Raw genomic sequence first — 24542 nt, 5'->3', positions numbered from 1 at the left:
CAGGGACTCAAAAGATGCTCAGCAGTTCTAGTTCTGCTTGGATCTAAGCATTAATAGTCACTGGCTAAATACCAACCCCCCTGCCCCCAAATCTAACTAAAACTTCCACTCCTTCCAAGGACCTAATCATCCACTTCAGGGTGAGGCTGGCACTTCCCTCTTCTACTCCTCCCATCCTCCCTTTGGGCAGTTCAAGGCTCCACCAGACACTACGAGGGATGAGCCTCTGGGCTGTGAGAATCACACTTCTGACTTGGGTCTCTTCGGCAGTCACACCCTCTCCGGGAAGCCTTCCTCCGTCGCTGTCCATTGGGCTGCCTAGGTGTGTATTTACCAGCACACTCTAAACCTTCTCAGAGTAGAAGAAACAACCTCCCAACTGGAAACCGACTAAGTGTCAGGCTCCTCGGGTCCTCCTTACTCAACTCAGAATGCACTTCCTGCCCCACCTAGTGCCGCGCAATCTATGCGAGGCTCAACTGTTTGTTGAATTTTGAAAACATTTGAGATTTATAGGCAATACACCATACTGGTTACAGCCATGGACTTAGACCTGGGTTCAAATCTAGGCTTTGATCCTTACTAGCTCTGAGAGCTTCAGGAAGTTACTTGAAAAAAAGTAAATGAAATAATGGTCATAAAGCACCCAGCCCAGGGATGTCCATTAATTATCATCATCTCTGGCACTGTTGCCCTCCATCAAAGCCTTAGCCTTCTAGACTCAGGAGGTGAGGCTCCAAGTGGGGGTCTTACATTCCCAGAAGCTAGATCTCACCCATGGTCTCATCCTGCCCCTTCCCACAGGGAGGGCAGTCCTGTGAGAGAAAGGCCTGTCTCATGTGTTCCTGGGTTAGTTCCGATGTCTGGGTCAAGAAGTCACACTCAGAGATGGGGCCTGGAGACCTATCTAGTGTCTTGGGTTCCCAATTTCGCACTTACAATCTTTTTAAAATTTACCACCACCAGCCCCCCTACCCCGGATTCTGTTTTGAAGACTCTGTTATTTAAAACAAACCACATTAATTAAACATTTTCCCCCCATTTTTAAGTTTTTAGTCTTACTTTTGATTAACTCGATACCTATAATGTGACACAATTTGGGTATAATTCCACCTGAAAGGAAGCGAATGATCTGAATTGGCTTCTACAGCTTCAGTGTAAGCATATGTGCTGCTTGCTGCCTGTGAGGTGAGCTGAAAAAGCTTTTGAATCTCCAGCAAAGGGGCTCAACTAGGGGTTTAGGAATCCTCATGTTAAAAAAACCTCAGATCTCATAAAACAGAAACAAAATCTGAAGCCCAGGTCAAGGGGCCAACCGGGTACCCATCATGTTAGCCCAGAGCCACATCTTTGGACCCTAGGCCAGGGAATAATATATCATTTATTACTTCAACAAGAAATTAGGCCCGATTTCTTTCTGATGTTGGGCAGCTACCAAGGTCGCATGTGGTACAAAGAACATTCTCTATGACCCCTTAGGTCACAACAACATCTGATTTCCTTCAGCAGACCTGAGCTGCCCACTCCAAACAAACATCATTCAAGGCCCTGGCTTCAAAAGGCCCTAGGTAACTGAGGTCTGTGTATTAGACAGCAAACTTCGCCATGAATGCAGAGTCCCTTATCCCACAACAACCTCCCTGGTAACATGTGGGCAGTGGTACCTGGAACATCAGTCTGGCTGGCTTCCTGCTTTGGGTAAGGCTTTTGGCTGGCTGGTAGGAACCATTAGGGATTATTAAACATCTTCAAAAAGTGACAAGTAAGAGAGACATAGGACCCCTCACCGAGTAACCTTCAAAAACAGATACATTTTTCTGGAACAAGCAATATGATAGAGTTGCCTTGACTACAGCTTTGTTTCGAAGAAGAAAGCTATCTGGCAATCCTCAGAAACAAGGCAACTAAAGACCACCATCTTCAGAGGAACAGAAGACAACGCTTCCACCTCGAGCCCAAGCGTGCGTCTAGGACTGCGCCGTCCAGCATCTCACTTAGACAGTTTCTATGGGGCACTTCCACAGCCTCTTGCAACTCCCCCAACAACCTCAGTCAGATAAGTATGATCGACTCCACTTTATGGATGATGAAACCCAGAGAGGTAAAATAACTTGCCTGAGGTCACAGAGCCAGTAAGGCACAGATTCTGGACAGTCCACGAGGCAACACCCCTTTCAGAGGAATCCCGTGTTTCCAACCCAAAGTACAATTCCATTCATGGTTGCAAAAAACTGAAACCATTTAGCCCCAATTTAAACATGACTCTGAAATCTACAATCCTAGATTGCTGAGGCGTTCCTTCACCATTCCTTCATCACGCTGCTACTGGGAACGACTGGGTTTCCTTTATGCAGCTGGAGTTTGACCCACAACAAAAAGTTTCGTAGGAAAGCGGGCCAGGAATCGGGACACACAAGTGGTGCCCCTTCATTTGGGACCCTGAGTAAGTCCCTTCTCTCTAGGTCTCTCCCTACTTCTCCGCTCCCCTTCACAGTAAAATTCCTCAGGAAGAGGCACCAAAATGTGGTTTGTAGCTCGGGAGTTCACGAAGCCAAAACTTTTCATAGTTATTTGCCTTTTCCACTTTCATTCTCTCACAAGTGTACTGTGAAGTTTTCCAGGAGTTACATGATGAGTGACATAGCACCAGGTTACAAAGCAAAAGCAAATAAGAATCCAGCTGACTATCAAGGCAGTTGTTAAGATTTGCAAAAATGTAAAACAATGCCACTCTACTCACTAAATATGTTTTTGAAAAGTTATTTTTCAGAAGTTATGTATGTTAATATGTAACTGAATTACTATTCATTCGAAAGGAACGTTTAAAACATTTCTCAGTTTTAATTTCTAATACCAATACCCATAGATATAACCCAAAACAAAAACTCTGGAATCCTCAATTTCAGGAGTGCAATGGGGCCTTCAGACCAAAAGCTTTGAGAATCACTGGCCGACTCTCTCACGGTCTCCAATTCCTCCCCTTCATTCTCTCTGCAACCCACTCTAGCTGGGGTTCTCCTCATTATGAGCCACCAAAATTGCTCACGGACACTAACTTCCCAATCGCTAAATCCAATGGTCAGTGGCCAGTCTCATCTCATCTCACTCAGCCTACCTACAGAACATGCCGCGGTGGATTCCTTCCTCCTCCTGAGGTCTTTTCTCCATCTGGCTTCCAGGACACCATGCCCAGGTCTCCTACACCTCTGGCTTCCTTTCCTTCTCTCCAAGCTGTTTTGCTTTGAAATCTTCTCTATGCCCACTTTAGAACCTTGGTCATCTCCCAATTTGTACCTGAATTCTAGACTCATACAACAGCCTACTCGACTTCTGTACTTGGTCACCAGTGATTTTTTTTCTTTTTCTGCCGAGCCGCATGGGTATGCGGGATCTTAGTTCCCTGACCAGGGATGGAACCCATGCACCCTGCAGTGGAAGTGTGGAGTCCTAACCACTGGACCACCAGGGAAGTCCCTCAACTTCTGTACTTGGATTCTAAACAGGCATTCCAAACTTTCAGCTGACCAAGACCTAACTTTCTCCAGCCAATTCTGTTCTTCCCCATGTCTTCCCCATCTCATGTGATCCTCTCTATCCTTCCAATGGCTTCTAAGGCCAAGAAGTTGTAGGCATCCTTAATTCCTCTCTCTCACATCTTATGTTCAATCTAGCATGAAATCCTGTTGGTTGACTTCAAAATTCACCCAAAATCCAATCATTACCTCCCCTGTTCCACTGTTCAAAGCCACCATTATCTCTCACCTGGGTTATCATAGTAGCCTCCCATCTCATCCCCTCACTTGCTCCCTTCAGTTTACTTTTAACACTGCAGGTACAGTGATCCTTTCAAAAGATCAGACATCACACAGCTGAAAACACACCAATGACCAGAAGATTAAAAGCCAAAATCCTCACAGTGGCCTACAAGGGCTATTCTAGTTGACTCCTAATTACCTCTCTAGCTTCTTTTCCTATACTCTCCTCCCTGCTCACTCTATCTAGCCTTCAAGCTGTTATAATGGTTATTGCCTCTGTCTGGGATGTTCTTCCTCCAGAAATCCTCATGGATCACTCCCTCTACTCCTTCTAACCTTTGCTCAAAGGTCACTGTCTTAAGAAGACCAACCCTGATCTCTTCCACTTGGAAGTACACCTCCATCCCTCACCTCCCTGTATTCTGATCTCCCTTATCCTGGTCTACATCCCTCCACTAACCCACAGCTAAGTTATGTCTGTCTCCCCAGTAGATGTAAGCTCTACAACTGTAAGAATTTTTCTTGGTTTTGCTCATTAATGTATCTTCTGTGCCTGAAATAGTCCCTGGCAAATAGTTTCTCAATAAATATGTTGAATGAATATATGGAATTAGCTTCTCCATCTATAAAGCTTGATTGGGAGAGAGGGGAGTTTAGACTCAATAGTTCCTCCCAGCTCAAGCCTCTGATTCTCTAACCAGCCAAATACTCATTTATACCACAACTGATTTGAACCTTTGGCACTACAAGGCTCAGCTCCTGGTCACAAAGACCAGGGCCCTGGACCCGGCCCACAATTCTAAGTGCCCAGCTAGGACAGGGCAGGATAGGTACCAACTGACCAAGCACTGTCCTCATTAGTTGTCAGAGTCTGGGACACTTGGCCGTAACTATGTTTCTGATCTTTTCTCATCCCAAGGTCACCTATTTCTCCTACCTGAAGCAATCACTGCTATTTAGCTTTAACTTTGCCCTGCAACAAAGCACAAATCCCAAGTGTGGATGTCCAAATGGGAGCCATGATTTCAATTAGTTATGACAACCCCATAATCCTAACCCAAATTCGGATCCCTCTTCCAATGACAACCTTCTTTCTACCCCAGGGCAAACTTGAATTCTAAGAGGTTTTTTTAAAGTAGAAAAGATGAGATGGAAATGGAAAGTGACAGCATGAAATACAATTAAAATACTGTCTAGCCAACCCTTTTTAGGCTCAAACATGGTTCTACCCCAAACCTAGCTTTAAGAATGCTGTTCTCTTACTCACTGGGCAGTACGACAAACTGGCCTGGCACCTGGAAGATAATGTTTGTGGAATGGAAGAATTAAACCTGGAGTGACTCATTTGAGAAGTAAGTTCACTGAATACTGAAGCATAACCAGGCTCGAATCAGCATTAACCAATACCAACCAGAAATGTGAGGGTGATGAAGGGAAAAAAGGGACTAAGAACCCACCTAGGTAATGGAGGGCTCTGTGCCCCAGGTGCTGAGGCTCCTTCCTCATGCCCACTGGGATCAGCTTCCACCCCCTATCACCTCCTCTCAAGCCTTCAGCAAAATCTAAGTCTAGCTTACTTCCAGCTTGCCCTCTTGACATTAAGAAAAAAGGGGCTGGGGGGAGAAGGAACATGAGTTAAGATATACCTGCCCTTAAATTAGTAGGATCGTGGGTAAATGACTTAACCCTTGCAGGGTTGCAAAGGTGAAACAAAATGGTACATTTGAAAATACCTAGCGTTCATGGTAGGTATTCAATGTTCTTTTCTTTTCCATTCCCTTTAAGGAAAATGAATCAAATCTGACCAATACGCTAGCCAGCATGTGTATCTACCGACATTAATCTCCCAACATCTATTACTTCCTTCTACTTCGATATTGGCCAGTTGCCTTGCCAATTCTGCCCCAAAGGTCCAGGCACTCCTCTATCCTCAGTGTTACTACATTTAGGTTCAACAACATCCCTTACTAGCGTGAATCAAATAATTGGTCCAACTGGTCTCCCAATCTCCGGTTCAAATCAGCTTACACATGCTGAAGCTCTTAATGCTACATTGCTCTGCTCTGGTTTGCATATGGCTCCCAAATGCCTACTAAATCAAGGTCAAATTCCAGGGCCCCATGTTTCACCTTATTTCTAGTCTTATTTCCCTTGCTCACATCTCAGACTCTGGTCCAACTGAACTACCAGTGCTGTTCCTGGTACACACTTTTGGCTTTTCCACCTCAGCTCTATCCACGCTCCAGTAGGCCACTGTCCTCCCCAACTACCACCTGTCTACTACATCTTTCACTACTCCAAACTGCTGGAGGCTCTCCAATATGCTAGGCTCCCGCTGGCTTCACGTCCCTTGCAGAGGCTAGGCCTTTTACCTGGGATGCTCCCCTCTGCTTCCAATTCCCTACTCTTGCTCCTGGGCACTATTCCCTGAAAGGTCAATTTCCTTACGTTCGTTGTAAAGCAACTATGATAAATACTGATTTAATGTTTCTCTCCTTGACTAAGCTGCAGAAGTCATGAGGATGGGGCATGTTTCTGATTTTGCTTACCATTGTTATCCCAGAGCCTAGCACGGTACTTGACAAATGAAAGCCCACAATGAATCTGTTAAATAAGCAAAGATTTCTCTAAAAGAATATTCACTCACACACTGTTTATAGTATCTAAAATGGAGAAATGGACATCTGCTATCTGAAGTGGGAGAATGGTTACATTACTGTACCTATAATAGAATGTCAATTAATGGAGGTCATGCTTTCAAAGTATGACATGGAAAATGCTTGGGTTAGAGCTGAATGGAAGAGCAGGAAACTAAACCTAAAAGAGCATGATCTAAACTATGCAGAATTGGATGTGCCGAGTAGGAAGGATACAAACTGGGGACAGTGTTTATATTCTGAAAAAAATGTCTGTACTTCTTTTGAACATTTTCTACAGTAAGCATTTATTAATTGATGAGAAAGTGTTTCTAAAAAACTTAAAGAGACTCAGCTCAAATGCAATGTCTACTCAAAACTTCCCTAGACTTTCTCATTTGTACTCAAATAATCCCACATCTCCTCATTGAGACTTGGGAGGAATCTTTGGTAACCAGCACTCAGTTCTCTTCAACCCTGCATTTTGCCCCCAACTCCACACCCCCCGCCTCCCTGGGCTCAGATGCAAGAATCTAGTAGTCCAGGAAGTGTGCATGCAGAACAAAAAGAAGTACACTCACCTAGTTTAAAAACACCCAAGATGTTTTGCCCTGAATTTTAAGCAGCACATGTGACCTGGTCCATTCTGGTTTCAAGTTCAAAGGCATCAGGCCGGTCCTGTGGGTTAGCAGCTAACATATCTTTCAAGAGCTGCTTGATCCCCTCAGACATGGAAGTCCTGCGTTTCTGGGGGATGTGCAACTCCATCTTTGGGTTTTCTAGCAGCGCCTCACCAACAGGGACGATCTCAGTCCCCTGTTTGATATAGGTCCCCAGGAGCTCCTTCTTGGTCTCAGAGTCAATGAAAGTGATTCTTTCTATCATTGCCCAGATGATAATGCCCAGGGCAAAGATGTCAGCCTTGGCTGTGTAGTGTCCCTCCCAGACTTCAGGGGCCATGTAGAAGTCTGAGCCGCAGGCTGAGGACAGCCAGTATTTATTCACATTCACATTTTTGTTGTCTTGATTGCCCTCTTTACCTCGGGGAGCCAGCCCAGCACAGACCTTGCTTAGTCCAAAGTCTGCCACCTTGAGGATGGGGGTGCCAGACCGCTCTGTGATGAGGATGTTGTCTGGCTTTAGGTCCCTGTGCACGATGTGGTTTTTGTGCAGGAAGGCAATGGCGCTCGTGAGCTGTAGCATGAAGCTCTTGTTGGTGGCTGGGTCCGGCCTCCGGGACAGGACATACTGATTCAGGTCTCCACCTTCACAGAACTCCATGACAAACCAGAGATAGCAGGGCTCCTCAGCATAACCCAGGATCCTTTCTCCTAAATCAAGGGAAGACCAGAAAGAGCCCAAGTGAGATGGACACAGTCACACCACTTGCAGACTAAGGGGATGTGGCATATTAGAGTAGGAGTGAAAGTGATGACAATCGCTCCAATTCACGAGGACCAGCACGACTGGCACGGAGCCAGCTCTGCACAACAAGGCCCATCTCGACTCATACAGGGTGAGTCAAGTCATAACAAGGTAAGGGAAACCTGGTTTACTGATGATTAGCCAGGAGGCAACTTAGTTCACCTTTCCCAGTTTCCACTTCTGCTTCTTCACCAGTAAATGGCCATGTGTAACACAGAGTACTAACACTGGCACCGGACGTTCAATTTAATATCTACTACCACCCTAGGAGGTAGGAAGAAATAGCCCCACCTAATAAAATGAAGAACCCGAGGCTCACAGAGACTTAGACTTAATAGACTCAAATCCATGACTGCAGTGCCACTGTGTTTCATTATACTGTCTCCAAATAGGCAGCACCATACCACCCACATCTCCCTGGGATGCTGCCTCTGAGATGAGGGAAAATATGTGAGAAGACTGTCAAATGTCTGTTACTCCGTGCTAAGCCAAAGACCTTCCCTCCCTTCCTTCCTGCCTTGTGCAGGGATTCTTGTCGATGCAACTAGAATGGCACTACAAGTTTATTTCAGACACACTGCAACTCAGTGTTTTCTGGAAGCCCACCACATGCCTAGCACAAGTTAGGTACGTGACAGGCCCATCTCTATGAAGTTTAGTTTGAAGGAGATAACGGATGTTTAAAACAGCAAGCATCATTAGCTGTGCATCTGCATCAAGGTCAAGTTTTACGAACAGTGAAGAGTGGGTAGGAGTCACCAGATCTAAAGAAGTCCGAAGGGGCAGGACTTGAGCGACCCCTAAGAGACAGGCAGTAAACCAGCAGGGAGAAGCCAGAGGAAACTCTAGGCTGAGATGGGATGGATAACGAGGCACAGGAACAAATGGACCAGAGAGGTGTAAATAGGAAAGTCTGAAGTGGATGTAAGAGGTAATCAAGTTATGTGGAAACTTGAAACTCCAGCTCTGCCTTCCTCAGAAAGTCTTTCCTTTTGAACCACAGAAACTCCAGGAAAGCTGCTGACTGGCATCTCCAAACAAATCCCAATACACTTTATAAAGCAATTAACGGTACATTGAACCCTTAGCGTGAAGTTATTTGGTGACTGCAAGAGCCCAAAAAGCTTGAGCCTAAGTAGGCAGGTGTCTCATCTTGCTGATGAGGAGGCTGGGTCAGCCCCGGGTGGTCACATGGATCATTTGTGACCGAGCCAGACCCTGAGGAAAAGTCCTCTGATCCCCCGTACAGTGTCTCCATTCTACCAAAAATGAAGGCTGCAACCCCTCACACAGCCTCTGCCAGAGGGTTTCTTTCACTAGTCATTTACTGTATTACAAAGAGAATGGGTGATCCAGATGAGATGTTGCTAAGTCCCAAAATTACCAAGGAACATAGCCTACAAAAAGCCAGTGGTTTGGGAGTTCTAGGTTGATCCAAGAAGATGACTAGATGGACAAGGCAAAAGCTTTAGGTTTTTGACCACGATCTGACAGACCACATTCCCCCTGTAATTATATAATTTGTTTATACTGCTCACAATCAAAAGTCATACAGGTAGAACTAGTTTAGGGCAGATGGTTTTTTTTCCTAAATCAGCTGTTTCCCATCTCATAATCCTCTTTCTAGGTCATCTGCTCCAGTAGGCTGAGGTTCTACCTAAAAAGACTGCAGGGACTTCCCTGGTGGCACAGTGGTTAAGAATCCGCCTGCCAATTCAGGGGACACGGGTTCAAGCCCTGGTCCGGGAAGATCCCACATGCTGCAGAGCAACTAAGACCGTGAGCCACAACTACTGAAACCCGCGTGCCTAGAGCCCACGCTCCGCAACAAGAGAAGCTACCGCCATAAGAAGCCCGTGCACTGCAACGAAGAGTAACCCCCGCTCACTGCAACTAGAGAAAGCCCGCACGCAGCAACAAAGACGCAACGCAGCCAAAAATAAATTAAAAATAAATAAATAAATAAAAAGACTGCAAAATGAAGTGGTGATCTGAGCCCTGATCAATCAACCTAGACTCCCGAGTCAAGACCCATAAAAAGGAGAGCAAGAAATGTTTGGGGGTGGCAGAGCCAGAAAGGAAACTATTAAAAAGGCATCAGGGCCTCCCTGGTGGCGCAGTGGTTAAGAGTCCGCCTGCCGATGCAGGGGATACGGGTTCGTGCCCCGGTCTGGGAGGATCCCATATGCCGCGGAGCGGCTGGGCCCGTGAGCCATGGCCGCTGGGCCTGCGCATCCGGAGCCTGTGCTCCGCAACAGGAGAGGCCACAACAGTGAGAGGCCCGCATACCGCAAAAAGAAAAAAAAAAAAAAAGGCATCAAATTCCTTCTGCAAAGGCCACATCGGAAGACAGTGAAACTTCTGGTGGGGAAATAAAGGGTGGGGAATGATGATTATTTTATACGCAAAGTTGGTAACTATGGCAATTGAAATAAAAAGACAACAACTCTGTAAAACAGACTACGTGTAAGTCCAGGTTATGAGAATCCAGGGAAAGAAAAAAAATAAAAGGTAAAAAAGTGCCCTCAGTCAGTGAGTGGGTGGGTAGATGAGACCCAGGATCGAGGGACTTGCTCTGGGGAATGAGCTAAGGTCAGGAGATGCCAAAGAAGGGGGTTGTTTGTAGAGATGACAGAACTGGACAGGAAGCAGACAAAGCATCAGTGAGCATGACGGAATGGGAAGTGGGGGCCGTAGCTGCTTGTCCCAGAGACAAAAAGCACTTTGCACACGGAAGGACCTTGGGCTTATTTCATGAGAAGCTGCAGTATGTGTTTTCATGAAGGAATCCCAACTGTCCACAAAAAACTTAAGAGGCATGTAAGAATTCCAGTCCTTTCCTTCAGGCAGATTGTCTACCTGGGCCTCTCAGCTACCTCTCATCACGGCAAGATGGAGGAAGGGAATGCGGCACTCAACGCACTGGGTGCATTTCTGTTGAGAAGCAAGTAGTAGAGAAGCACACAGTAACAGAAGAGTAACAGAAGACCAGAAGACAGGAGTCTAGGTTGAGACCCCAATTCTGCCCCCCGGTTTACTGGGTGGTTTCGAGACTGAGTATGACGGGAAGATAGCTAGAACCTGGGGCAAGTCCCCGAACCTCTCAGACTCAGTCTTCTCATCCATCAAATGAGAATGACACTTACACCACATATTCCTGAGTTAAGTCACAGTCGGCAGAGTATAAGGTACTTTGGGGGAATCACATCCTTTACCATCTCCTACATCATCATTCCCACCGGACCCCAGCCAAGTCCTAGCAAGTCACGGATTTCAATACTCTCAGTGCTGGAGGCCAGAGAATACAGCTCTCACACGTTAGGCAAAAGATGAAACTGAGATCAGAAAATGAATGGATGATTATATCACATTTCTCAGGCTGTAATAGCTAAAATCCATATTCTAGCCAGAGCAGTCCACTTTTATTTGAGGTGACCTCTCTACGTAAAAGGTGACCCCTCTCCCCAAATCTGTGCAGGTGCATCTGAATGTGTACCTTAGGGACCCAGCTTGAAAGCTAACCTACTCGACATGTGCCTGATTTCCCAGGTAACTTTTCTCTTCTGAGCAGCCAAAGCCCAAGTCCCATTATTTACCAGGGTGACTGTGCACTGGGGAAGGGAAAATGGTCAAACTTCCAGGGATTATTGAACACTGGTTCTAAGCTGACACAAATTCCTGGAGACTCAAAACGTCACCATGGTCCAGTCAGGGTAGGGGGGCCGATAGAGGTCAGGTGACCAGTGGAGTTTCAGCTCAGGTCTGTTTCACAGTGACCCCAGTGGGTCACTGAAGCCACCCTGTGGTTACTTCCCCAGTTTGGGGATGTAAAACTGGAACAAACACATGCAGACACTAGTAGAATCCTCACATGAAATTCAGTTTTTTGAACTGATAGAAACAAACAAAATTTACTTAAGTTTTATAATTCCCTTGTTTGGTATAAATCTGACAGTTCTACAAGACTAAAAAGGGTTGAAAATTTGGCTGCCCAGAGCTGTAGAAAAGAGAGTGTTATTTGAAGGTGATAAGGATTTGTGGCAAATTAACCTTTGAGAGGCCACTGGGTTCCAGGAACTATTTATCACAGCTGTGAGTGGTCAGTAAGGTGCGATCCTGCACAGCCACATTCCTCCACCAGAACGTGCTACCTCCCAGGTTACAGGGGGCAAAGAAATGCACTTTGATTAGAGGCAGGCCTACCTTCAGGGGCGTTTTATTACCTTTCCCAAGTCCAGTGGCCAGAAGACCACAAAATAAACTCTGTATTTCAAAACATATCCTATGCCACAGTTCACAGGGAAACAATTAAAAAAAAAAAATCAAGCAGGGGACTTCCCTGGTGGTCCAGTGGCTAAGACTTGGTGCTCCCAATGCAGGAGCGATCCCTGGTCAGGGAACTAGGTCCCACATGCTGTAACTAAAAGATCCCACACTCGGCAATCAAGATTCCGAGTGCTGCAACTGAGTCCCGGCCCTGCCAAATAAATAAATTTTAAAAAATAAAGTTAAAAAAAAAATCAAGCAGGTGCCTCGCATCTCATTACTCATGGGCATAAGCAGTGGCTGAAGTCTCCCAACAAAATGGGCTGTATTCAGAAACTTGAGGTCAGGAAGCTCAGCATGAGGGTAAGTCAGTATGAGCTGTGGAAAGGCAGGCACTTCCTGGAAAGGGATACAAAATATCCAGAATTTTATAAGCCTATTTCCAAGCATCCTCCAGAAATTCGACTTTTTTTAAAATATTGAAATATAGTTGATTTACAATGTTGTGCCGATCTCTGCTGTACAGCAAAGTGACTCAGTTATACATGTACCTATTCTTTTCCATTATGGTTTGCCACAGGAGAGTGAACATAGCTCCCTGTGCTGTACAGCAGAACCTTGTTGTTTATCCCTCCCCCATATAATGGCTGGCATCTGCTATGCTCCAGTATACGTACACAGTTATGCTAGAGCACACACTGCTTGGCAGACCCCAGACATGTGATGAGCAAAAGCCTCTGCCCTTATGAAGGCTTCCAGCCATTAGAAGCAGAATGACTGCAGCTATGAGAGTAAGGAAGAGGAGGCAGCTCTGCCTGAGGGGTAGGGAAAGGTGGTTAGGACGAGAGAAGGGCAGGCTGAGAGTAAGCGGCTCATGCACTGTGTTTCCCGGGGTGAAGAGAGTGAGCACACGGCACGGGGTGGGGGGGGGTAAGCGTGCAGCGAGGGACCCACGTAACCTGGGGTAATCACAGAAGAGATGTGGTAGGAGATGGGGAGAAATGAGGCTGGAGGTGAAGCTGGAGCCAGCTCATAAGGAATGGTATCTGGCAGACTACAAGAATGTGAACTCTAAGAAATGGGAAGTGACTAAAAGTTCTTGAAGTATTTTAGAAAGATAAGCTGCTTATTGAAACTAAGAAGTCTCCAATGTTAAGTCAGACGTACCATTTAGGTAAGACATCCAAGCTGTAGACAACACTCTGGTTTGCCACTGACTGAGTTCTGATTTCAGAGATGTTAACATGTGGAAGAACACGTCTGAGAATCGACAAAACAGGTTCCCTCTGGAGGCAAGAGGAGTTAGAAATGGAAGACAGACTAGAGGCCAAGAGACGCATCAGGAGGTCCTGAAAGCTGAAGAAGTGAGGGCTGGCCAGGGAGGAGGCGGGAAGGGGATGGGAGAAAGGTCTTGGAGGTTTAAAATCAACAGAACTGAGCAACTCATCACTTCACATGTGATGGAAGGAAGAAGCCAATCCTCTCTTCTTACTCCCAACTTGCATCTACGTACATGACCCTTTCACAAGTGAGGAAACTGAGGCTCAGAAGATTAAATAACTTGCCTTCGGTCTCACTACAGTCTCACAGCGGCAGACCCCAGAGTCTCCACAGCCTGGATTCCTAACCCTGATGCTTTACTGCCGCCTGCAGCAGAAGTGAACACCTGGATGCTCCATTTCCCACTGTGACAGTTCCTTGTTAAGTACTCTTATGGACGCCCCCAAGGAGTTCAATGTTCCTTAAGTCTCCAGTATTGATAGGCCAACCACATAACACGCTGATTCACTTTTCATAGAGGATTAATTATGATTTTGATAAGCATGCTGAGATAAACAATTCAGCAATATTTATCACAAGTCTTCAAAATGCTCAACGTGACATAAAAATCCCACTCCAGGAATTTATTCTAAAAGAGCACCAAAAAGGCAAAACAAAAACAAAAACCTACCACTACCAGCAACAAAAGGGCACACCAAGCGCTAAAAACACACAGAACCGGTATTCCACACAGCATAATACAAGTAAGGAGTTAGAACAACTGTCCACGAGTAATTAATGGTTAATAATGGCATTGCCACTTAGTTGAATGCTTAAAGGGCCATGTTTTACTTCAACAAAATTCACTTAAAAAGCCAAAAGAGAAGATCACATAACACATCATAAGCATGTTTAATGTGAAGTGAGACATAAGATATAAAATTTTTAAGTTATGTTTAAGAAAATATTATAAAGGAATCCAGAAATGAGGTTTGAATTTGTTATGACCATAGCTATCCCTGCTTCTGATTAAATAAAAATTTTAATATACAACTTTTAACTAAAGAAGTGGTTCAGAAGATCAGTCCTGAGATGCTGAAGATGAGGACCATTTACCACATTCTCCCAAAATGAGCACACAGACCAAGCCCTCCTCCCAGCCTCAATGACCTTGAGCTGTGTCACTATAAAGAGGCTGGGTCCAGTGTCAACACCACAGGGTGTGTTCAATTCAAAGTACTTCATTAATCAAATGTCTTTGTGCACTACAGAACACACCCGCTCAGGGTGTCTGCCCGGGCAAGATACAGTGTCCTGTAGAGGCCAAGAGGCCAGTTAGGAACTCTCAGGCCCAGTGGGAAAGGAGAAGGAGCCAGCCAGGCCTGGGGTCAAAACCACCCACTCCCACACTTTCATGGCTAATGTGACCCTGGGCAAACTGCTAAAAAAGACCCCATGAATATTTCATTTTCCATAAATTGAGAAGAGACACTTACCTCAATGGGCTGTTGGGAGGCTTAATTGTGACATACGAAGCCTCTTGCAAGATGCCTGGACACCAGAGCAGACAACTACTGGGTACTAATCATGTTAAAAATTGTAAAGAACATCTGGATATAAACCTAGAGCCTAACCTTTCACCACTGTGGGAATGGACAAGTTACTTGACTTAATGGATCTTGATTTTCTTGTGTGTAAAACCAGGTTACAAAAAACTCCAACCTAAAGTGGAGAGGATTAAATGAGAGGATGAACCATAAAAAGCTAAGGTTAGCTATTAGGACTTGGAACATTGCAAGGCTCTTGTTAAAAATGCAGATTCCACTGGCCAGGCAGACCGGGGAGTAGGGCAGTCCTGGTTGTTTCTCTCTCCATGTGCAGTGGTCCTTGCCACATGCCTAGCCTTACTGCGTGCCAGGCTCACTTCTGATTTACCCTTTTACAACTCATCCTTCCCTCCTCTAAACTTAGTCCACATTCCTGCCAGCTGTCCCCCCGAAAGCACCTCTCACAGGCTACAGTGTAGTATCATCGGTTGTGCTGTGCCCACCTCCTCCCTTAGACTGGGCACCACAGTGGAACGAGACCATGTCTCTGGGCTCCCGCAATGCACCTCACACACATTGAGTAGGTGATCAATAACTGGGTGAAATGAATCAAAATGAGAACTGTTAGCTGGAGAGGCTTAAAACAGAGAAATATTGGGCTTCCCTGGTGGCGCAGTGGTGGAGAGTCCGCCTGCCGATGCAGGGGACACGGGTTCGTGCCCTGGTCCAGGAAGATCCCACATGCCGCAGAGCGGCTGGGCCCGTGAGCCATGGCCGCTAAGCCTGCGTGTCTGGAACCTGTGCTCCGCAACGGGAGAGGCCACAATAGCGAGAGGCCTGCACACCGCAAAAAACAAAAAAAAACAAAAAAAAAACAGAGAAATATCAGAGAACATTCTAGTATAGGGCATGCAGAATGTTTAGATTAAGACAACTAGGTAAGCATCCAGAATTTGTGAGTCACTGAGGAGGGCCCGTGGCTAAATACCACCAAAAGCCAAGTTCGAGCTGAAAATAAACGGATGTTCTATTGGGAAGCTAAGCTCTCTTTGAGAGTTTACTTACACTGTAAAAAGCCCTACCCAATACAATGCCAATTAATCAAAGCTCTCAAGTAAGGGTTGCTTCTATCTCCTGGGGCTGGTATCTAAAACTCCCAAGGCACACAAGAAGGAAAGCAGTCTGTCAGTAGCAAGAGAAAAGGAAAGTCTGTGTGGTTGTCCCAAGACAATCACGAGCAGGACAGAAAGGAGGCAGAGGGTCCCTGGCAGCTGAGACACAGCGGAGGCACCAGCAGAAATCAGCAGCGCCGCAAGTACTGGTTAACACATAACTGAAAAGGGATAGCAGCCATTAGCTTCTGAGGAAAATAGGATTCCACCCATTTAACAACAAGAAAAACAGGAGAGCCCAGAACTCAAGCCACCTGTCCCAAGGGTGCAGCACAGCTGTGAAGGAAAGCTGACTCAATCCAGAACGCCGGGGCTTGGAGCCTGGCTTGGTTCTGCTCAGCTGCAGAACATCGGGCAAATGTCACTAACCTCAGTGCCTCAAGTTGTCTCACCCGTATAATAGGGATAATTATAGTACCGACTTCAAAAGGTGGCCATGAAGACTGAAACAGTTAAGAGGTATAAAGCCTTTAGAACAGCTCTTGGCACACAGCAATCAGTGAGTTTTAGCTTTTACTAACAGGGTGAAACTGGGACTAAGACCTTCCGACTCCCAGTCAATACCAATGTTCTACTGTATCCCATTCATTTCCAGGGCCCCTAAATGCTGCCTTTATATCTATGTCAGGGTAGCCGAAGACTACCATTCAGCTCCCTGCTTCTACCCAGGGATCTCTAAACTCTGAGACCCCAAAGCTACAGTAGAGAATTCAGAGGTGCTTTCCAGCGGCCTGGGAGTGGGGCACCCAGCTCTGAGCCCAAGATTTCCCTGGGCTCTCAATGGGCTGAGAGGAGTTTGCAGTCCGACAACCCATCCACTAAGACACTGGCTCCCCCTCAGCTTCCTGAGGTCTACCTCCTTCCTTGCTTCCCCAGGCCTCTATGCTCCCAGAGGGAACCTCTACTCTCTTCTGGGACACCCACCACTCATGACCTTGAACGACTGTCATGGCCAAGCCTTCTGCATGCCTCGTGGAGGAAACTCTACATAGCTTCTTCTAGTGCAGTGTATGGCTCAGAGTCACACATCGGCGCGCAGACAAGACTGCCTCCCAAGGGCCAAGATTCCCACCCAGGTGAAAGCCCCTCCAGGTATCTTGAGTACAGCAAACATCAAATAATTGGTCAGGCAGAACACTTCACGTTTTACCAAGTTGGGATAAGCTAGGTTCCTGGCTTTTCCAAACTTCTAATTATTCCGTTTTATGAGCCTTGACAGTTTGTTGTGCATTTTTTTTTCTTTATTTGCTGCTATTTGTATAAGGATCAGTGTGCACTTTGTAGAGAGCATCAGAATTTCTGAGTTTGACAATGAGCTCAGGCATGCCTGATGTCTAAGTGGCAGTAATCTTGAATTCAGTTTTAGGTGCAATCAGGATAGGGTCCTTTGGCAATGGAAACGAGGGGATAAAAGCAAACTGTTAACCCTTTTTTAATGAAAAGTTCTTAAAAGTTAAACAAAGCCACCAACCCATCAACCAAATAATTTACAGGACTGTTAATCTGGTTTAAAAAAGCCTGGGAGACTGGTTTGAATACTACCACTAACTCATCTGGGGCAAGTCCTGTCTCTTTTCTGGGCTTCAATTTCCTTCCCTGTGAAACAGAAGGCCAGATCAGACATCTAAGATGGCTCACTACCGACTGTCTGAAACTTCTGTTCTCTATTTAATGCTCTGGGTAAGACTTTTTGGTCTATGTTCAGAGAGAAAGGAAGGACATAAGACACAGAAGTCTATCTAAGTGGAGAACATGAACAACTGCATTAAGAAGTCCCCTTACCCCTTTTTTGATATTGGTTTTTTCATACATAATTTTTTAAAACTACAGAAATGCCTTCTGGTGGAGTTGATACTTGGAGAGGGGTGAGGGGAAAGGAGACGGACAGCCATTCTCTATTTGTTCTCTATTTGGCCAAACTGTGAAATAAATATAGCAGTTTCTTCTCTACCTATTCATGTGTTCCTAGGCCCCCTTCTTTCAAAGCCCACCTTCTCTGCTAACTTCTGGCTGACTCCTGATTCTCATTCTTGTTAATTTGTACAACACAGAACAAGGGCATTAATGAGCCAACTTGCCTTTTCCTCCATGACGTTGATTAGCATTTGAGTCTTCTACAGGTCCTCAAACTTCAAATTAAGTTCCTTTGGGACAAAGTTTTTTTTTCCTCTGCAAATACCACCATAGGGACCTCAGTAAAAGTTTGTGGATTTGGTTCACTGAGACTTTAAGGCAGATTAACACTTTTCAGTCTATTCAAAATTATTCTAAATTGCAGGAGACGGGGCAAGAGGTGACCGCATCTGTTTACAGACAGAGCTGAACCAGATCATTTGCAAATGAGAAGGAATCTGCCCTGGGGGCATATCAGGACCGCTAAATTTTGGAAGCTGAAGTCAGGAAAACTTAACCTGGAGTAATTTGGGTATTTGTTCTCCACTTTAATACTGATAGCAAAAAGCTTAACAACTATTAACTGCTTGTTAAATTTACACTTGACACGTAAATCTGAACATCAGTTTATAAGCAACATGCATTAAATCTGAACATCAGTTTATAAGCAACATGCATTGTCTTTACTGCTCTCTCCCTAAGCCCAGAATATTAACTGACCCATAGTAGGGGCTCATATATTTAAGACTCCAAATAACTAAAAGGGACATATTAAGTATGTGGCCTAAAGCAAAATATTTCGTTTCTTTTAGGCCTCAGTTTTAGTTCACAAAGGGAGGAAGAAAATACCAGTGTTTCTGTCAACCTGGCGCTGCCTACAGTACAGGAAACAGAGTGTGTTCCATCGTCAAGTTTGGGAAACTTGAACAGGAACATTGTCAATTTTGAAGGGGATGACAGTGGAAGAAGATTCAAAATGTAGCCTGAACTTACTGAAGCAGCAAATTTCTCCTCATCTGGAACACCTGTTGACATTCCCAGGCTGCAAAGCAACCCTATGACAGAGGAACCCTCGCCCTATGAGTAAAGGAATGCTCCCTACAGGTTTGAAACAACTTGTCCCATGCAGTCAGCTGAGACAAACTATGACTAAAAGTGAGTCTAACCCCAAAGCCTGTGTTATGCTGCCACTGTTTACTGCGGAGTTTTGACAAATTCTACAAGTGAGGAAAGTTTGAACAGTATATGTAGGGACACAAAGCAAAGATTTCCAACCCAGGCTGAAGTTTCAAAACTGGCATCAGTGAGCTGAGGATAGAAGGGGATCCTTTGGAAAAGCAAACTCCTACATCCCAAGGCAGTCATGAAAGTTGGAAGTCCAGACCATTCATTAACCAGAGAAGACAGTCTGAGAGTGAAGTGAAGAGCTTGTAGAATACAGGTAAGCTGAAAGAATCTCCTGGAAAGTCTTTTCAAAACAAATACATTTACCATGGAGAGAGGATGGGCTTTTCAGGATGGATGGGGCAGGGATGGGCATAAAAAGTAGAAGCCTATTTTGAAAAAGGACCCCGGGTAATACTGAGCATGTCCTCAATCTGCTGTCAAACAACTGACCTGAAACAGGACAAGGAGTGCTCTTGGGATGGGCCTGGAGGATCTTAAAGTCAGGCAAAAGCTCCAAACAAAATGCCCTATCCAACCCCACCCCAAATCCTACCTGCTTTTACTAAGGTCAGATCTAGTTCATCCTTGGGGGAAGGAGGAAACCATTACACCTTTTAAAAGGATTGAGACCTTGAATCAAGACAGATCTGAGTTCACATCGCTTAAGCTATGAAAAATTGTAAACAAACCAGGAGCACAACCACACCTCCCTTACAAGCTGATTAACCTTCATCAACTTAGGTTCGTTCGCCTCTAAACCTTAGTTTCTCCACTTATAGAAAGAGAAGAGGATTTACTTTTCAAGTTATACCTCAAGTCACTCTGTAAGAGATCTAGGGCAGAGTTGGGTCTCAGATTAGCAACCTCTCCCCTGAGGAAGTCTCCGCAGGCCTTCCTAGCCCACTGGCTCTCTCTTCTATGAACAGACCCTTGGCTACTTGTAGTTTGAACAAGGCACGTGAGCACTCAGGATGCACACACTCCCTAACTGCACTTAAAACCCCAAAACCAGGACCAGCCCTCCCAGGACTGCAAAATCCCCTTGCTTCACTGAGCCCCATCGTCCCTATAAATAAAACCACTTGGAAGCCAGCCTCAGAGGGTGGCTGTAAAAGGGAGGAAAAAGCTGTTAGATGTGTTGTGTGACAGCTCTAGACCCACCTGTGGAGTTATTCTTCTGCAGGCCCCTAGAGGACCTAGGCTGAAAACCGCCCGTTTACTTGACTGCCCTGGGATGAAGGGCTGGGGTGGGGGGGGTCTCAGAGGAAAAGGAAGACCAGGAAACAAGAGTTAGCAGGGTGGAGCCGGAGGGTGTCAGGATTTTTGGAACCAGACAGGGAGCGGGTGTGGGTGGGTCCAGCAAAGTTTTTTTCTTTTTGTTTGCTTTGGGAGGGAAAGAGAAGAGGCCCTAGAGTGTGAGGGGCCTCCGCAGTTCTTCCACCTACTCTGAACTCAACGCCCTCCACTCCCAAGTCCGACCTTAAAAGTGCTAGACGTTTCATAATAATGGCTCACACTTATGGAGCACTTCCTACGACAATGGTTAGCACTTAATGAGCCCTTGTTATTAAAATACCAGCTAACGTTAGTGTTGGGGACTGATCATGGATCCGGAGAGGAGAGGGCGGCCCGAATGTCTGCCCCGGAAAGGAGGGTGTGTCGGGTCCAGGGCGACAGAACCGGGACCAGGGTCTAGGGGTCAGTTAGGGCCGAGCCCAGCAGATTCGTGGGTCCAGGCCATGCGTGGCCAGGGCGGTCCTCGGCATTCCTACCTTTGAGCGATGTTTCCACCAGCCGCAGGTAAAGCTGCGAGCTCTTGTTGCCGTGGCTCATGCGCTGGGCTAGCCCGTTGCGCTGCAGGACGCACTCCTCAAACTGCACGACGTTTTGGTGGCGCCGCTTGAGGCTGGTCAGGGCCCAGAATTCGGCCAGCGCCAGCTCCACGTTCTCGGGGGCGTCGCAGCGGATCTTCTTGACCGCCACCCGGGCCCCGCTGCGCCCGGCCACTGCCTCGTACACCACGCCGTAGCTGCCGCGCCCGATCTCCGCCAATAGGCTGTAGCGCGGCCGCGCCGACCCGCCGCCGCTCTCCGGCCGCCGCCGCGCCAGGTAGGCCTCGCCCGGGGCCTCGGCCGCCACCGGATCCATGGCCTGGGCCACCGCCGCCGGCCTCAGCTTCGCGCTGAGCGCCCGCGGCACTGGGCTTCGCCTTTTCCGCTCGGGGCTTTGTGTACCTCTGCGGGCGCCGTCCTCCTCCCCCGTTTCCATGGCTGCGGGCGGCGGGGGGAGCAGCAACGGCGCTGCCCGGGACCCCCCTGTCTCATCCCTCCGTCCGGCCCCGGGACGCGGAGGAGCGGGACCCTGGATTGTGACCTGCGGGCGAAAGAATCGGTTAAACGACCAGGCCGAGGCCGGGAGGCAAGCAGCGTAGGCCTCAGGGCGTCCCACCTCCTCCTCCGGCCGCCACGGCCCCTTTAAGACGGAAGGCACGGCTGCTGACTGAACGGGGGAGGGGAGGGGAAAGCGGGAAAGACGAAACCACGGGGCACTGGTTCAGAGGGGGAGCCGGAAAGAAAAGCAGAAACTCCCCGCCTTTTCAGTTAATTTATTGTGTAGCAATACGAGAAACAAGGACTCGCAGCTTTCGTGACTTATGAAAATCGCCCTTAAGAAGAAATTCGGACTGTGGAATTTTTTTTTTCCCGCTTGGCTCCCTCTGGGATGCCCCTCCCCGCGTCCCGCCCTGTGTTCTCCCGGGTGTAAACAGTCCATTGAATTAAGCCGGAGCGGAGCCCAGCGGACCGACCCAAGTCCCGCCGGGCTGCGGGTGTAAGGGTTGGCTTGAAAGTTCGGAGTCCCTGAGCGCGCCCAACCGGGGGCCCAACTGCCCTCCCCAGACGCCCGAGGCGGCGGGCGTAGTTCTAGCTTGGGTGCTAGCTTTCACTCCGCGGACCGCGCCCTCACCTGGCTGGCGCCCTTCCACTTCCGGGCAGCGCGTTTCCCCCCTAAGGCCCCCAGCTGGGGATGGTCCGCTCCGGGCCAGGGCTGCTTCGGGTACCTAGCCGCACGAGAGACCGTGGTCCGGGTCGGGCGTGCGACTGAGCCTGCTGCTGCACGGGGGACGGCAGCGGTGCTCTCGGGGGACAACTGGGCGTCAGGGCTTCCGAGGCTCTCCACGTGTTCGCGCCAGCTGAGCCCTTTACGTAACCTTTTTATATAAGCCGCACGTCCCGCCCGCACCTGGGCCAGCGGGGGCTCCTGGTGGCCCATCCCCCGGGAGGCCAGCCGAGTACGGCGCCTCCGGGGTCCTGCCAAGGTCGGCAGACCAGCAACTGCCGGGCTCACCCACGCGGGGCCGGGGCCCAATCACAGGCGAGAACACCCAACCAACAAAAAACAGGCGCCAAATTCCCGCGAGCGGGCTGTGGCCTCCGGTCTCCGCAGCCGCCTGCGCACCGCAACTTCCTCTCTTCCTCGCCTGCGCTGCGTGAAGAGGAGCTGCACTCCGTAGGCCCTAATAAATACTGATTGGTTGATTGGATTGGCCTGTTTAATTGATTCATAGGTCTTGCCTGGGAACCGCCCGCACTGGGATGGAATCCACGCCCCGTCTCCTATTAAGCCCCTTGATCCTGGGCGAAACATTGCCCCACTTGGAGCCTCAGTTTCCCCTTCTGAAAAACGGGTAGACTTGGCCTTGCCTCCCAGGGTTGGTAGCCCAAAATAAAAAAGATATATGTTATATAAGATATTAATATATAAATAAATAATAATATATAAATATTTAGATTTTGATATAAATCTAAAGTGGCTAATTGGGTGCAGGGCTGAGAGTGCTGAATGTAAGCTCCATTTAGACATGAATTTTTAAATATTTTGTTCACTGCTTTGTACTTCAGTGCCGAGTAGGTGCTCCATATTTGTAAACTGAATCTACAGATATTGAGTGCCTGTAATGTGCTAGGCACCGTTTTTGTTCTAAATTGTTGGGGAAAGAGCGGTGAACAAGACAGTCTCTACCTTAGTTGAGATTCTGTGCCTCGTCAAATCATATGGGTGACTGTGCAAATAACACTTTCTTAAGTGTCTCTTGTCCTCATCTGTAATATGGGAAGAACAGTAGTTGAAGGATTCACTGAGGTTAGACAGTTAAAGCACTTAGAATAGGACAGGGCCTTGCACACATTAAATGTTAGATATTATTAAATAAATACATAGGATCATTTTTGACAATGTAAGTGTAACAGAGGAAAAGAATGAGCTAAAGAGTGCCTGGGGGTTGGGGACAGGCCACTTTTGTTAGTGTGGTCACTAAAAACTTAACTTTTTTTGGATAAAATTTCAAATTGACATATAAATTACAAGAATAGTAAAGAATCTCATTTTTAATATTTAATATTATAATAATTTGTTATATTTTACTACATTTGCATTATCATATTCACTCTTGTGTATTTGTTTGTGTATGTATTATATATAATATGTATTTGTACTTTCTTTTCCCCCAAAACCACTTTAGAGTAAATTTCAGACATCATTCCCCTTTAATCCCTAAATATTTCTGTGTGTTCTTCCTAAGAACATGGATATTCTCTTGCAAAATCTCAGTACAATTATCAAAATCAAGAATTTTGACAATAATACAATTCTTTAATATGTCTTCCATATTTAAATTTTGCAAATTGTCCCGATAATATAGCTATTCCCTACCATCCAATCAGCATCACTTTGCATTTAGTTGTCATGCCTCCAGAGTCTCCTTTACTCTAGAAAGGCAGTTAATTATTCAGCTTTTCTTTGTCTTTTATGACCTTAACATTTTTGAAGAGTACTGGTGAGTTATTTTGTAGATGTCCCTAAGTTTAGATTTGTCTGGTATTTTCTCATGATTAGAATTCAGTTATGCATTTTTGGTAGGAATGGCACTGAAAGGCATTGTGTCCTCAGTGTACCACATCAGGAGGCACATGGCATTTTTTTATTCCAATACTGATGATGTTCACTTTGATCATTTGGTTAAGGTGGTGTCTGCCAAGGTACTACACTGAAAAGTTACTATTTTTCCGTTTGTAATTATTAAGTGTCTTGTGGGAAGATATTTTGAGACTATCCTGTTCTTCATCAGACTCTCACCCACTGTTTTTAGCATTCATTTATGGTTCTTGCCTGAGTCAATTACTCCCATGTTTACAAAATGCTGATTGAAAGGCCTCTCTATTAGTTTGCTAGGGCTGCCATAACAAAATACCACTGACTGGGTGGCTTAACAGGAATTTATTTTCTCACAGTTGTGGAGGCTAGAAGTCCAAGATCAGAGTGTTGGCAGGTTTGGTTCCTCCTGAGACCTCTGTCCTTAGTTTGCAGATGGCTGCCTTCTGGCTGTGTCCTCATAAGACATTTTCTCTGTGGGGATATCTTTTC

At 46.5% G+C, this 24542-nt stretch overlaps 1 protein-coding gene across 2 annotated transcripts in view; it reads right to left on the bottom strand.

The window, feature by feature from the left end:
* The window catches only part of STK35 (serine/threonine kinase 35), a 45429-nt gene extending 22992 nt beyond the window's left edge, over positions 1-22437 (bottom strand). For both annotated transcript variants that reach the window (XM_060078611.1, XM_060078612.1), the window contains exons 1-3: positions 22086-22437; positions 20894-21494; positions 6973-7722 (exon numbers count right to left, since the gene is read on the bottom strand). In XM_060078611.1, coding sequence (XP_059934594.1) covers positions 7010-7722; positions 20894-21494; positions 22086-22391 — 1620 coding nt within the window. In that variant the 5' untranslated portion in view covers positions 22392-22437 and the 3' untranslated portion in view covers positions 6973-7009. The remainder of the gene's footprint in view (positions 1-6972; positions 7723-20893; positions 21495-22085) is intronic.
* Positions 22438-24542: the final 2105 nt, after the last annotated feature.

This window comes from Mesoplodon densirostris, chromosome 16 (assembly GCF_025265405.1).
Source record: "Mesoplodon densirostris isolate mMesDen1 chromosome 16, mMesDen1 primary haplotype, whole genome shotgun sequence".
Lineage (NCBI taxonomy): Eukaryota > Metazoa > Chordata > Mammalia > Artiodactyla > Ziphiidae > Mesoplodon > Mesoplodon densirostris.
This window is presented reverse-complemented; position numbering and strand designations above follow the sequence as displayed.